This window comes from Vulpes vulpes, chromosome 8 (assembly GCF_048418805.1).
Source record: "Vulpes vulpes isolate BD-2025 chromosome 8, VulVul3, whole genome shotgun sequence".
In the NCBI taxonomy this organism is placed as follows: domain Eukaryota; kingdom Metazoa; phylum Chordata; class Mammalia; order Carnivora; family Canidae; genus Vulpes; species Vulpes vulpes.
Genome location: NC_132787.1, coordinates 31527199 through 31543403, shown reverse-complemented (window position 1 = coordinate 31543403; position 16205 = coordinate 31527199). Strand labels below are relative to the sequence as shown.

The 16205-nt window shown below is 36.8% G+C and overlaps 1 protein-coding gene across 1 annotated transcript in view; it reads right to left on the bottom strand.

Moving 5' to 3' along the window:
- Window positions 1-16205, bottom strand: part of PLBD1 (phospholipase B domain containing 1) — a 51888-nt gene that overhangs the window by 20283 nt on the left and 15400 nt on the right. Inside the window, exons 3-6 of the mRNA XM_072765988.1 lie at window positions 10998-11081; window positions 9505-9643; window positions 3844-3984; window positions 3275-3419 (exon numbers count right to left, since the gene is read on the bottom strand). Of these exons, the coding sequence (XP_072622089.1) occupies window positions 3275-3419; window positions 3844-3984; window positions 9505-9643; window positions 10998-11081 (509 nt within the window). The remainder of the gene's footprint in view (window positions 1-3274; window positions 3420-3843; window positions 3985-9504; window positions 9644-10997; window positions 11082-16205) is intronic.

Genomic DNA, 16205 nt, shown 5'->3' with positions numbered 1-16205 from the left:
TTCTTTCCCAGTTTTTAAAAAAACAGTCTGGAAAGGATGGAGACTATTAAGCTACCAAGTCACCTTACCTCATCTAGATTAAGAGAGGGGTTATTACATTAGTTTCCTTGACAGAACCACCTCCATTTTTATTATGGAGTCACCTAGGGCTCTGGTGAACACAGAGCATGAGATTTAGATAAGTCTGGGTGTGCTAGATTACTACTGTTTCTTCTATTCTCTTATGCGGGAGTATGAAATTCATGAATTGTTAGAGTAATTCAGCAGTCATTGTTGATATTTTTTTCTTCTTGATGATGGATCACAATCTTCCATCCACGTACTGACTGACCATCTACAAAACCTTACGTGGCTTGATGCACCTGGATTATTGCCTCAGGCTTCTCTTGCCAGCTTCTTTTGTCCTCCTCCTTTCATGGGCCAGGTAATTCTAAAATGCAAATCTATTAATGTCTCTTCTATCACTTGCCACTTTCGTGGTCTTGCATTATCCTCCATTTCCTCTTCGGGCCTTCTCCACATTTTTTTTTCTTGCCTACAGGCCTTTACACTCATTGTTTGGCCCACGTAGAACATTTTATCATCCCATTGTTCCCATTTGTGGGCCAATTTATGTTTGTTTTTGTGTCTCAACTTGAATTTTACTTTCTCTTGGAAACTATCTCAACATCCCCAAAGTAGTCTTTCCCTATTATTACACAAATTATGCTTTAATCATTGCTTTTTTGTCTCTTTCACCAGAATACAAATTTTATTAGAATAGTGAATATGTCTGTCCTATTTCCCATCATAAATACTTTGCCTAACACAACAACTTCATAGAAAATTGTAGATGAATAAGTAAATTGCATAGTGTTTACAGCTTTGTGAAGTAAGCCTTTATATTAGTTTCATTCCAAAGATGAGAAAACTGAGGCTTGCCAAAATAAAATCATTGGATTTTGTCCATGGAGGAACAGTTTATAGCTGTCCAAGCTCTACCATTCTCCTTTTTGACAACCTCAGAACAAAAAAATGTCTTTGTGTCTTGAAGCCTTTGTGTTTTTCATGGCAATCATCTTGATGGTCACTTCCACAGAATCGGGTGGGGTGGGGTTTCATGATGTAATGTAAATGTATGGACAGGCGCATTTGAAATAGTCAAAGTTATTTTTATCTTTAGTATAATGGTTTCTGTATCAGCCCAGTTATTGTCAACTTAAACACGTACCTCAGCCAAGTCGCAAATATTTCATGACTTGTTATAGCTTCTGTTCTGACTCAGTAATTCTTAATACCCTTGCTCATATCACGAACAGCCTCTGGGTCCTGATACCACACTCCTAATCCACTCCATCTATGATGGCACTCCTCCTCCTCCACCCCCCCCCCCATCACCACCACACAAACAAGCCATCCAGCTTTGTTCTGGAATGAACAGCACACATGGAATTAAGTTCTTGGCAAAGTTCAGCCCCACATGTATTGGATGAATCCAAAGTGGCTGATCCTTTAATCAAACAATTCTTTGTAATAGAAATAAGATCCTACATGTTTTTCATGTTTGCTACTGAGAACAAAACTGTCCAATTAAAATATGAATCACATTGCTATACAAGTTCCTATAAAAACACTTTGGGGTTAGAAAAAGTGTTTTCTCTCAGTTTAAATGCTCAAAAAATCTCTATTATCTATGTGTCTATGTATTCTGAAAATATATATACATATGTGCAAATGTTAACAGTGTTATACCTTTCATAGGAACTTCCTCCGTGTCCTTCCCCATCACTACCTTTGGGATCCAGGTTTGTTAAGACTATGGAAGAACATCATTCTGCAGAGATTTCAAAGCAGTACAGGTAACATCTGAACATTGCATTTTATTACAAATAAGGGGAAGAATATGACTATTAGACTCGCCTCAGTCTCCTGTAGTTCTTAAATTTCATTCTAAAGGAATACAAAGAATCAAAACACGCTCTAACTCTGAGAGACGAGTGCCCAGTCCCCCTCAATACTAAAACAGTTAAGCAAGAAACAAGAAAGATGAAATCAAAGTGTTTTGAAAGGAAGGGTCAGGTCACAAACACAGAAAAATATCAAGTTATGCCACTGGTCAGAATTCCTAATGCAATGGTATTAATTCTATTAGGAACAATAATACCAGGAGTGGGGGATAATACTCTGACAAAGGTCCATAGATACAACAGATGGTTGTTACAACCACCCTGTAAGGTACACATATGTAATTAAAGGTCAGAAGTGTCCACCTTGTATCCATGTTGGACTCTTATTAGATATTTAGTAAGAATTTTTTTCCTTCTCTTTACCCATGATGTTCCCTGAAGAGGTTGCAAACCTACAATTGAGGGGGTGATTCCAGCTAGCAGATATGTTTTGTTGGGTTCACCCAGTGGGTTTTGTTAAATCCATATTTCTATCTTCAGCAGTTGGAGGATCTAGCAACACTGATTTCCATACTGCTGAGTGCCAACAGACAGTGGGAGCTGAGCACCTGGAGCCCTTTCAGTGGGTCATGTGTTTGCTATAACTGTTTGAACTTTTATTTTCTTATACCAGCCCCCCTTGATCCGTTTTACATCATCTGCCTGGCTCCTCTAAGAATAGGGGATTGCAACTCCTATTCCACAGAGTCTGTCCTTCCCACCCATTTCTACCTGTTCCAATTCTAGTCATCATTTATGATTCATCTCAAGTGTCAATCTCTCTTTCCTTTCCTTGACAATCCGATGTGAGCTGACCCTCTTTTGAATACTCATAACATTCCTTACGTTCCTGCTGTAGCACACAAAGTACCCGGCAATAATACTATTTTTATCTGTATTGTACTTATCTTGCTAGTGTGAGATTTATAAGCTTACATATTCACTCATCCATTCATCCAGCAAAAATGGATTAAGTACAAGGTGCCACACACAAGGTTAAGTTCTGTGGATACTGTGATGAATAAGAGAAACAGGCCCTTGAGGAGATACTGAGAGCAGGTTCTCTGTCGCCGATCCTGGCTTCCACCGCCGAGCCCAGTAAAGTGCCTTGTACCTCACTCGGAATTTGTTGAAGTGAATTTTTGGCAGCTATTAACTTTGTCCACACCATCCCATTAAATAAAAGCACTAGTGCTGTATTCCATCAAGAGGCATTCTGAAAATCAATTTTCATTCATGCATACTGACCTCTTAAAGATTTCTTCTCCCATTCCAGTTACTTTGAATCACCAAGGTTGCATTCTGAAATAATACTCAGAGTACTTGGGTGTCCCTCTAAATTTATTTACCTGGGTAACTGCTGAAAGAGAGGCGATTACTGCTGGTGTCTTTATCTTTGATGTTGAAGTCCCAGTGTTTATATATCCTGAGCATGGCTGCGTATGTATACCAGCTTGAGTGAGCAAAAAAGATGTTCTCAAATCCAGGAAGAACCTATAGCCAGAATCATAGTGAATGACGCAGATGTATATAGATCACTGACTACAAGTGTAGGAAGTATCCAGGGATTGTGTCAATTTGGGTTTTCATTGCTATATTATCTGAAAATATGGCCAAGGGACAAAACATTAACCTGTAATGTGTCCTTTAAGTATCTAAAATGGAAGACTGTGGGAGGTGGGAGCAGGAGATTCAAAACGCATGGGAAGAATGGTGGAAGAAACATAGGTAACATCCTGTACTTACAACTCCCTCTATCAGCTCCTTCCAGTTCTTAACTTCTAGATAGAGGAACCAGGAGCTGATAGATGGCTCGAGCCAGAGACGTGGAGTGTGGATACACACTTGGGGAGACATATAGAAAAAGCCTGTGTGGACCAGAGCAAGGAAAAAAGAGAGAGGCTGCTATGTGTCTCACCTTAATAAGAGCAGAGCAATGTCCCATGTCCCATCTCTTAAAAACCTTCAGGCTGGAATTTTTTGAGGGAGAAAACGAGGGAATTAGATCCAACAGATCTCCAACGGCATTCAGGAACTGAATCTGGAACAGGGTCATGGGCTGGAAAAAGACAAAGAATGGTCTTAAAGGTGATTTGTGGCAGTTGGACGTCATTTTTCTAGTTTTCCTGTTGTCAGAGATCCATTCAGTTATTCCTTTGGCAGGGTCCCTAATGGAACAAATGCACTAGATTCTACTGTGGCTTATAAAATAATTATTACCTTATGGTTTGTAAGAGATGTGTTAACAGATTTTGATACCCAAAACACTAGTGATTATTTTGGGCCAAATAATTCTTTCTTGTGGGGGTTGTGCACTATAAAATATTTAGCAGCATCCGCAGCCTCTCCCCATTAGTATCAGAAACACCCTCCTGGTTTTGATTACCAACAGTGTCTTCCAAGGCATTGCCAGCCCTGTCTGGAGGAAGATTGCCCATAGTTGAGAATCACTGATTTATAGCAAAATATTCAACTAAGATTTTTAAAAAAAATTATTGTGTGTTTAATGTAGGAGTTACTAGCTTGACAGCATTTACCCCAAAGCAATGGTCAGACCTGAATATGTAATTTGAGCTAACTAGAGAGCACAGCTTGACAAGAGTCAATCCACCAGAGTAGCCTGGGGCTGAGATCTACAAATTGGTCTTTGGGCAGAGTTGGTGAAAAGACAAACACAAATGGCATTGTAACCTAGAAAACAAAAGCAAAAAAGCAAAAAAGCAAAAACCAGAACCTGATTTTTTATATAAGTATTCTCTTTGTGTTGTTTTTTGAATAAGTAATACTGTCATTACTCAAGATTTTAAAAATTATGATGGGGTTGGGGCACCTGGGTGGCTCAGTCGGTTGAGCATCAGACTCTTGATTTCGGCTTAGGTCATGATCTCAGTGTGGTGGGCGTGGGGCAGGAAGTCTGCTTGAGATTCTCTCCCTTCTCCCTCTAGCCTTCCCCCTCAATAAATAAATCTTAAAAAAAATTATGATAAGATCTACAGTACAAATTCTCCTTACTCCTATCCTCCATTTGCTCAGGTGCCACTTTGTTTCCAGTTTGCCACTTTTATTGGTTTCTGTGTCTATCTTTAGACGTTTCAATGTGTCTTATAAACACATTTTTAAAACAAATGGTAGTGATTATACACATGACTCCTTTTTCTTTTTAAAAAAGATTTTATGTATTTATTCATGAGAGACACAGAGAGAAAGGTAGAGACATGGGTAGAGGGAGAAGCAGGCTCTCTGCGAGGAGCCTGATCTCAATCCCAGGACCCCGGGATCATGACCTGAGCCAAAGGCGTATGCTCAACCACTAAGCCATCCAGGTGCCCCTGTAAGCACTACTCTTCACCTTGATTCCTTTTCCCTTAATATTTTTCACTTGTTTTGGTGACCTTTCCATATTAGATGTAAAAATGTCCCTCATTCTCTTAAACACTATATATATACTATATATATATAACTTTAAATTCAATTAGCCAACATATAGTCATCATTAGTTTCAAATGCAGAGTTCAGTTATCATCAGTTGCATATGACACCCAGTGCTCATACTTCATGTTGCCCTCCTTAAATCCCATCATCCTGTTACTAGATACATTATATTTTAACCAGTATTGTACTGATAGACTTTTAGGTGCTTTCTAGTCTTTTGCTGTTACAACATGTTACAATAATCAATCTTGGACACATTACTTTGTATGTGGTGAGTCTACCAGTAGGATAGATACATAGAAGTGATTTAGATTTTAATAAATATTGCCAAATTGTCTTCATTGAGTTTATTTTAATAGACACTCTTTCAGCCTCAACAACATATTAAACACTGAGTTTATTTCCATTTGGATAGGTGAAAAACAGTATCTCATTGTAGTTTATATTGGTAATTATTTTATCCTGAGTAAGGCTGAGCATGTTTAAAAACCTTCGGATTTGTTTTTTTGTAAACTGTTCATAAGCCTTATTTATTTTTCTTATTCTTTCTCTTATCAACTTTTAAGAGTTCTTTAAATATTAAGGAAATTAGTTCATTGTCTGATATAAAGTGAAAACATTATTTTTCAGTTTGTAATTTGCCTTTAATTTTAAAATTAAGAATGGTACCATACATGTGAAAGAATAAAATGCATATGCACAATTTAAGAAGAAATAGAAAAAAAAATACCACTTATAAACCCACCTCACAGATTAGGAAATAGAACATTAGCTGTGCTTTGGAAGCCTCCAATCTCATCTTCCTCCTTACCAAGAGTAAGCACTCTGCTAAATTCTGTGTGGCTGTTTACCCGCTTTTCTATTACATTTTCATCTGTGTATACATCCCTATACAATGTATTTTTAAATCTGCCTGCTTTTGACTTTATTCACATATAATTATATTATGTACATTCTCCTAAAATTATTTTTTTGACATTTATCAATCTTGATAGTGTAGAAATAGCTTATTCATTTTCATTGCTATAAAGTATTCAATTACCTGAATATATAGTATCATGATATGATGAACATTTGGAGTATTTCCAGTTTGCAGCAAAACAACGGTACTCTGATTTTTTGTATAGGGACCTTCTACATCCAAGAATGTTTTTAACCTCTGATATATTTACTAGGTTGTAGAACATGTGTTATCTTTAAATGTTTCAAGTAACATCTAACCCCTTTCCAAAGCAGTTGGAACAATTTACTCAATTCAGCAGTGGTTAAGATTTCCCACTTCTGGTGTGTAATATAATCTCATTGAGGCATTTTTTTTAAAAAGACTATTTTATTTATTTATTTATTTGTTTATTTATTTGAAAGCAAGCGAGCAAGCAAGCGAGAGAGAGCATGAACGGGACAGCAGCAGAAGGATAGGGAGAAGCTGACTCCCCACCCATTGAGGAGTTCCACCCAGGGCTAGATCTCAGGACCCCAAGATCATGACCTGAGCTGAAGGCAGATGCTTAACTGACTGAGCCACCCAGGCATCCCCTTGTTGACCTTTTAATCTGTATGTCTTTGAAATTAAGCATTTCTCCAGGTTTACGGGTCATTTTTGTTTCCTTTTCTGTGAAATTCCTATTGATATTTTTGCCTACTGCCCTTTTTTACATTGGGTATTTTCTTTCTTTAAATTTATTTGTTGTTTTTTATGTATTTCCAATATAAACCCTTTGTTAAATTATTGCAAATATTTTCTCTTGATTTGCAGCATATCTTTTCACTTTCTGTATATATAGTGTCTTCTGATGAAAAAAAATTATTTAAATTAGCAGATTTTATATTTTTCTTCATGGCTAGTACTTTTTTTGGTCTTATTTGAGATATTGATGCTTACCTTAAATCATAGTTTCCTAGGAGATGCTCAGTGCTACTGGATCAATGCTATTCTCATTATTTCTAAGCCTTCTCAAGGGGCAAAGCAAGAAAATATGACTTTTTTTTAAAGGAAGTCAAATAGTGACTTCCTACCTAGATAACAACTTTATAAACTACACTGTCTTTACTTCACTGATTTTTCTTATGCTGAAAATCTGGACATTCAATTTATTTATTTGCTTTATCTCAACACATCTATTTTTTTTAAAGATTTATTTATTCATGAGAGACAGAGAGAGAGACAGAGAGAGAGAGAGAGGCAGAGACACAGGCAGAGGGAGAAACAGGCTCCACGCAGGGAGCCTGATGTGGGATTCGATCCTGGGACTCCAGGATCATGCCCTGGGCCAAAGGCAGGCACTAAACTACTGAGCCACCTGAGGATCCCCTCACCATATCTATTAAATTTTAAAATAACAACACTAATATTATTGCTAAGGTGAGATTACTGAATTACAGTTTAAGGTAATTTTGTTTTTATTTTTATGGTGGTTGTGGTTTTTCTTGTCCTTAGGATCTATCCCATGAAGAATGTACAGTGGTAACTGTGTTAAGGTCACTGGAAATAACTGCTCTCCATGTGGTTATGCCATGAACCTGATATATAGTTAGATATATTCATACTAATTCATTTTAAGGTTTTAGGAACTGTTTTTCTTCTATATAATTCCATTTTGTTTTATAATTATGAACAGCATTTACAAAGTTCCAAAGTCAAATGTATATAAAGACACATTCAGAGAAACGTAGCTTTCATTCCTGTCTTCTCCCTTTTCTTTTATTCCTTTTTTGGTATGTAATCTTTTTTTAATAGTTTTTTTTATAGTTTATTCTTTCATTGTTGTTTATTCTTGGAAAGTTAAGCAAATCTGTCTATCCATCCATCCATGCATCCATCTTATTTCCATTTCTTATATAAAAGGCAGTAAACAATTCCCACTGGTCTTCACCTTAGTTTTTTATACTTCATAACAGATCCTGAACATCTCTCCATAACAGTATTTGGTATGTAATGGCATATTTGGCTATCTACCTCATTCCTGTCGTACATCATTTATGCGGTGAGTCTTTTATGTATTTGGCTATTTTTCAGTCTTTTGCTATTATAAATTATCCTCAATGAGGAGGCCAGCACATAAACCATATTGAATTTTTGCATGTGAAACTTTGTGATAATCCTAGAAGTGAGATTCCTTGAACAAAGAATAAATGAGTAGGTGATTTGGGAACTGAATGCCAAGTTTTCTGTCCATAGCAAATATACCATTTTGTATTACTATCAGTATTTTGGGAGAGTGCTTTTTCCCCCCTTAGCCTTCCCAGCAGACTAGCCTTTCATATTTTGGAATTTCTGCCAAATTGACAAGTGAGAAAGTATGTCTCGGTATGGTTTTAATTTTGTATTTCTAAACTTAAGGCTTGGTTTATATGATTTAAGAATGTTTTGCAACACTTTTCTATACACACATATATATACATATAGTATGTGTGTGTGTGTGTGTGTGTGTGTGTGTGCGCTTGTGTGTGAATTACCCCTAGGCAACAAAATCTTCATAATTTTTGGAAGTATATTATTATTATTATTTTAAAGATTTTATTTTTTATTCATGAGAGACACAGAGAGAGAGGGGCAGAGACATAGGCAGAGGGAGAAGCAGGCTCTGTGCAGGGCGCTCAATGTGGGACTCAATCCCAGGACCCCGGGATCACGACCTGAGGCAAAGCAGACACCCATCCGCTGAGCCACCCAGGCATCCTTGGAAGTATATTAAATGGTACCTTTGGATCTTCAGTGATTTAGTAAAGCTTTTGAAAATATTATGATGAGGGCATGTGTGTGTGTATGTGTGTACGTGTTATGGGTGGTGGGAAGTATAGAACTTGTACATTTATACATTTTGCCTTAACAATTATATCACCTAAAATACTAGCTTTATTAGGTTAGTTAAATAGCTGGTACATTCATTCAGTACATTCCTTAACCTACTCCACAGCATAGTATTATGAAAGAGATTAAGAGATAAAGAGATTGTGCGTTACCCTTGAATTTTGTGTCAGATGCTGAGTCAGGTGCTAGCAATATAACAAGACAGTGTTTGTATGCAAGAAATTTATAAGCTAGTCCTAATTTGATCTGCTTCTAGGTTGCAATGTTATTTTAAAGACAATTTCCAATATTCTTGCCATACCAAATGAATTCCAAGCAGCCTTTTAAAAATCTTACCTTTGTCTTTTCTAACATAGCCCTCCTCATTGCTCCTACATACAGCCCGTCCATTTGTGTCATAACATAGCCCACATGTCTCCAAAATGGGTCATCCTTGTATTCTTTCATGTTTTTCCGGGTCCACTCATCTTGCTTCCTGCAACAGAAATCAGATTTTCCCTAGAGATCTCCATGGTTGCTCATCCGAAGCTAAATCATACCCAAGCATTTAGAGATTATATATTCAGATATTTATGCTAGTGTAATTTACATTCTGGATCTTGTAATGTTCCAATCACCTTGAAAGGCTATCAGGGAAAATCCTAAATGATTTTTAATTTCTTTCTGGGACTATGGTTCTTCCTTGATAGCTTTCTGCATGCTCTACCTAGGTGTAACCATTTAGCCTCTTGTGATATTGAAATCTATGAAAGTCAAGGATAGGCCATCTGAATGCATTTCATATAAAACCATAATATCTTATTAAATCAGTAAGGATAAGTTATTAACTTTTTTTTGGTTATGTGGAAGTGGTAAATTTCATCAACAACAACAAAACCTCCTTAAGCACAGGGTGGTTTATATATATTTATATTTCTCTCCAATCATTTTCATGGCTTATGGTTCATTCTACTTCTGTTGTTGCTGGTAACTCCCTCAACACCTCTGTCCTAGCATGCTTAGCAAGAGTCTCTTATTTTTTATAGTCCTTCCATTCTGCTTCTCCTCTTTTAGTTCTCTGCACTTTGTAGGGAATGATTTGACAAAACTTTGTATACTGAAAGCTATTTCTGATTTTTTCATGCTATTTCCAGATGTATTTCTTAGAATACAAGGTCATTGTTTCGTGGGATCTAGCCCAATAATTTTTAATGATGCTTTGTAGGACATTAGCATTCGATGGAGAGATTGCTCTGTGTATGATCTGGAGGGCCAAGCCAGGAACCCTTTTGTCCTCAAATTGATCACAACCACAAATATAAAACAAATCATACATATGAAACAAATAGAAAACAACTCTTCTGAATATTGAGAATTATTAGTCCTCAGAAAACTTGATTACATTGGCAGTGTTCTCCGAGGAAGCTAAGGATAAGGACTGGATAACAGCTAGCACTCCAGCTAGGGTGAGCAACCAGGCCTGTGACACAGAGGCACCTCAGAGAGAGGATGAGGAGGGATCTCTGGAGTAGAGGGGCCCTCAGGTGGAAGCCGCCCAGGCATTTCACTTTGCCTTCTGTACATTGATGGTGTCTTCCTCCAGATGTGTCACAAGCAATCAATAATGACATACAACCTGACTTTTTAAAAAGTCCAACTTAGAGGACATGTCTGTAAGCAGTTTTCATGTCATTACCAAAAAGTGCTATACCTCACTACAAGACCAGCTCTGGAGTCCTGCCGAACAGATAGAAAAACAAATTGGTGAAGGAAAAATTGCCCTGCAGTCCCAATTCAGGCCCTGCAGTCTCCAAGAGGAAAAGAGGACAGAGGAAAGCTATTATACATACTCCATAAAATCTTGCACTTTATCCACGATGGAAGGTTTCTTAATCAGTTGTGGGTAGAGGTTAACAAAGTGGTCATACATGTGTCTGAAACAACAGAAGAAAATGGTTACATTTCTATTTTTCTTCTTAGAGTAGGCAAATGACAATTTTTTGAGTGACTAAAAGGTTCCCCTTTTGCAAACCTTCCCCAGCTTTTTAAAAAAATCAAATGCACAATTTAAAATTGAGAAATATTTCCAAAATATTGAAAAGCATATGATAAAACAAACACCCCAAGTATCTCTACCCAACTTTATTAAAGTCATATTTTGCCATGTTCGTGCATATAGTTTATTATTTATATTTCTAAAAGATTTTATTTATTCATGAGAGACACAGAGAGAGAGGCAGAGACAAGGCAGAGGGAGAAGCAGGCTCCCTGAAGGGAGCCTGGTTCAGGACTTGATCCCAGGACTCTAGGATCATTACCTGAGTCAAAGGCAGACAGTCAGTCACTGAGCCACCCATGCACCCTGAGCATATAGTTTTAAATAGAAATAAAACATCAGAGATGTGCCTGGCTGATTCAGTCAATCAAGCCTGTGACTCTTGATCTTGGGGTTGTGAGTTCGAGTTCCATGCGGAGTGTAGACAGTACTTAAAAATAAATCTTTTAAAAAATATATTAGATAGAGCTGAAGCCCCTGTGTGCAGTTCTCTGACACTAATTCCACACCCTTCTCCACAGTGGTAACTCCAATGTTGAATGGCTGATTTATTACCTTTATGCATGTTTCTATGCCACCACTGGATATAGATTTAATGATACATACTATACAGTACTACTTAAGCTTATGGACAAAATATAAACAAGATCACATTATCATGCTACAATTTAATTCTCTTGACATGACATTTTTAAAGAAATGTATTATCTGAAGTTTAAATTTATTATTTTCATCTGCTGATAGTATTCCATAGTATCACTGTATAAGAATTCATGTATGCAACCAGCTTTTCACTGTCCTAATGCAACCTCAAACACTGTTGTAAATGTCTCTTCTTACATATTTGCATGTTCTTCTAGAATATTTATAGCATATATAAAATTGCAATTGCTGGGGTGAATGCTCTATATAATTATAGTTACTAGGTATTGCCAAGTTGTTCTCCATACTGATTGCACCCATTTACATTCCCACTAGTTATGGATTAGACTTCTCCCTTGCTCCACAGTTTCACCAACACTTGGTGTAGTCAGAACTCTTAATTTTTGACAGTTTAGATGGGATTTACATGGTTTCTCATTGTTTTAATTTTCATTCTCCCTCCCCCTCAGGATTATTGGCTATTTGGGATTCTTTATTTTAAAACTTAGTTTAGAAAATTAAAAATAAATTACAAATTAATAAATAAAATGTACTTAAAAAAATTAAATGTCCAGGCACCTGGGTGGCTCATTAGGTTGGGTATCTAACTCTTGATTTTGGCTCAGATCATGATCTCAGGGTTGTCATGAGGTCAAGCCCCACAACAAGCTCTTTGCTGAGCATGGAGCCTGCTTAAGATTCTCTCTCTCTCCTCCTACCCCTCTCCTGACTCACGTGCACTGTCTCTCTCTCAAAAAAATAATAAAATAAGTAGATAAATAAGTAAATGCATCTCATATGCTATAAACATTTTAATCGATATAATTAACATAACATTGTGTAAATTTAAGGTGTACAGTGTGTTGATTTGATACATTTACAGACTGCAATGTGATTACCATGGTAGCATTAGTTCACACTTCAATCACATCACAAAATTATTTCTGTTTTGTGGTGAAAATAATATCTAGTCTTCTAATAACTTTGACCCTTGTAATACAGTATTGTTGACTATAATCACTATGTTGTGCAATAGAGCTCCAGTGCTTATTTATCTACTAGTTAAAAGTTTGTACTTTTAAACAACATCTCCCCAATTAATTGATGAAAATAATCCATTTATATTTATTTTCATTTAATATACTTGGAAGTATTTGTACAATCTTTTCTGTTTTCCATTTACCGTTGTTTTCTATCGTCCCTTTTTATGTGTTCCTTGTTTAGATAACATTTTCATTATCCTTCTTTTTACTTCTCCTAATTTAAAAGCTATAAAATCTATTTCTATTCTTTTAGAAATAGATCATTAAAATTTTTAGAAACATTCATAACTGAATTTCCTTGTACTCTCAATGAATTTTGTCTTTCTCTTGTCCTCCAAACATGATTCATATTTTAGCAAGTTTTAACTGCCCATGGACATCCCTATCATGTTATTGTCCAAAGATTTAGTTTTAATTTTTTAATGAAAAAATTTCTATGAAAATATTTTTTTAACTTTTGCAATCACATTTTATTAAATTCTTTGTTTCTTGTATTAACAATCCTTATATCCCAGACGTTCCCTCCTGTTATTCTTGTTAGTGTATAACTTATTATAGTTTAACAGAAGTCTGCGGGTGGTAAAACAGTTTATGTATCTGAAAATATCCTTATTTTGCCCTTGCTCTTGGATGAACTTAAATGGTTTTAAGATTTGAGTTTAGTTATTTTCCTGTAGTACTTTTAAGATCTTGTTTTCATATCATCTGGTTTTATTGTTGCTGATGAGAAAAATGCTATCAATCTAGCTGAGATTCCTTTGTAATCAATGTCTTTTCTTTCTGATAGCTTTTAAGATTATTTATCCCTGGGGTGCCTGGGTGGCTCAATTGGTTAAGTATCTGATTCTTGATTTCAGCCCAGGTCATGATCCCAGGGTTGTGGGATTGAGCCCCGTGTTGGGCTCCATACTGGGTGTGAAGCCTGCTTGAGATTCTATCTCTCTGTCTCTGTCTCTCTCTGCCCTTGCCCCCCTTCTCTAAAAATTTTTTTTTTAAATTTAAGATTATTTATTTATTTATTCATGAGAGACAGAGAGAGAGAGAGGCAGAGACATAGGCAGAGAGAAGCAGGCTCCCTACAGGGAGCCTGATGTGGGACTTGATCCCAGGACTCCAGGATCATGACCTGAGCCGAAGGCAGATGCTCAACCACTGAGCCACCAGGTGTCCCTAAAAATATATTTTTTAAATTACTTATTTCCAGTTTTCTGTAGTTTCACCCAGTGTGCTATAGCAATTTAATAGATGTGTCTTCCAACTGAGGGCTCTTTTATCTTTTAAAATTTTGATAAATCCTCAGCTATTAACCTGCCAACTATTTATCTGTAATTCCCTCCAGTCTCTTTTTTTTTTGGGCTCCTCACAGATGTATGTTGGAGTTTCTTAATCAAACCGCTCTAATAGCAGGTCTCTCATTATATTTACCCTTTATCTCTTTGGGAAATGGTCTATGTAAACGCCTCAATACTAATTTGATTCAGATTTTTTTTCTCTGATTGTGTCCAGTTCAGAGTTTGCCCACTTATCATTTTTTAAAATTTTTGTAACTTTAATGTATACATTTCATTAAAAATGAAGTTTCATTAAAAATATCCATTCATCCTCTTATTTATTCCTTTTTTTTTGTTTCAAAAATTATTCAAGCTTTACATTGTTTATAACTAAGAGTGCCTCAGGCATATTTAAAGCCTCTATTAAACCATTCTATAAAATTAATCTGAAGTGTGTTCATGATACTATTGTTGATTTTGTTGACTGTTTTTCTTAGCACTCAATTTCTTTGTATATTTTGGAACTTTAGGGTGCAAGCATTTCAAGTTGTTTGCTTATATGCTCATATTCTCTTTCTCCCCACCTCCACCACCTCCCTCTCCCTTTTCCCTAAGTGCCTCCATCTGGCTCTGTGAAAACCAGGTCTTACGGTGGCTTTGTGGGGACTTCTTTCCTATGGAATATTGCTGATGCATATGTAATTGAGCCAGCCTGTGGATGATTTGGTGTCTGTTGCCTTGCTCCCTTACCCCCCAATCCCAAACTCATGGTTTCTTATACCTGTACACTAGGATGCACATCAGTATAAATTAGTCTGTGGTCTCTTAATTTTATCAGTCAAAAGCAGTAAGGTTACTTTGTTTCAGCCTCGACTCAGCCCACTCAAACCCAGAGGCCTTCACCCATCAGCAGGGACAGCTGTCTCTGCTTGTTTCATGCTAAGTACCCAGCGGATCCAAGCTTCATCATTGTTTTCTTTTCTATTTCTGGCTAAGAAGATGTTTTATCTTGTTTGGGGGCCTACTGCATTACTATAATGCTTTCTACATTATCTACCTTTTGCTATGGCGCAAAGTGGGTAACTTGTGACTCCCTTGTGCTCTCTGGACTGGAAATTTATCTAAGGTCCTGGTTTTCATTTAATGCTTTTTACTGACCGAGGAAGGTTGGCATTGTAAACAGGAGGTGACTCAGATTCTGCAAATAGGAATTTGGCTGGTTATGCTTTGAAACTTTAGATTTCCTTTATTTAGTAATTTCCAGAACCGAAACTGATAAAATGAGATCTGTTCTATTGCCATTTAGCTAAACAACATTAAAATACTTTGAAATCTTTTATTTTGTGATCCTTGAATTCAATATGTTCACTTCATGGGCGCTTTTTCTTCAAATTACTTCTAAATTTTTTTTTAAAAAACTGAGTTATCACATTTAACTTTTGTTCCCCATTTTTATGGTTCCACATTTATATTATTAAGTTCATCACTTTTCTCTATCCACTGCCTCTAAAACTGAGGGAGGAAACAGTGATAAAGCTAGATAGGTATGTGGGTGACAAGAAAAGGACCCTCTGCATTGGCTCATACTCCAGGTGACTGGAATACAGAAACTCTCTTTGAGTTTGATGGCTTGATCTAGTTGCTTGGTGAAGAAACAACCTCATAGTTTGCTACCCCAGGACTTCATGAGGAAGTGGAGATGGCTGCCTGGGCTGTCTGGGCTCATGATCCTTGCATACCTCAGTGAGCTCTGGGGAGCAAACCTTTTTTTCTATGGCCTGAGATGGAATAAGTGGACATTGGACCATATGGGAGCAGAAGACTACTGACATTTGTGGTGACTACTGCAAACTCAGGTGTCACTGATTATACAGCTGGAGACCAGGGACAACATAGAAACCTCATCAGATGTCACATAGGGAAACATCCAAGCTAAAGACTAAACAAGATTGTTCCAATTCGGTGGATGCTGGAGAAAGACAAAGGACGACCATTGATTGAACATCTCCCCTTCCTCCAAGATGCCTCAGTAATACCAATGGATCA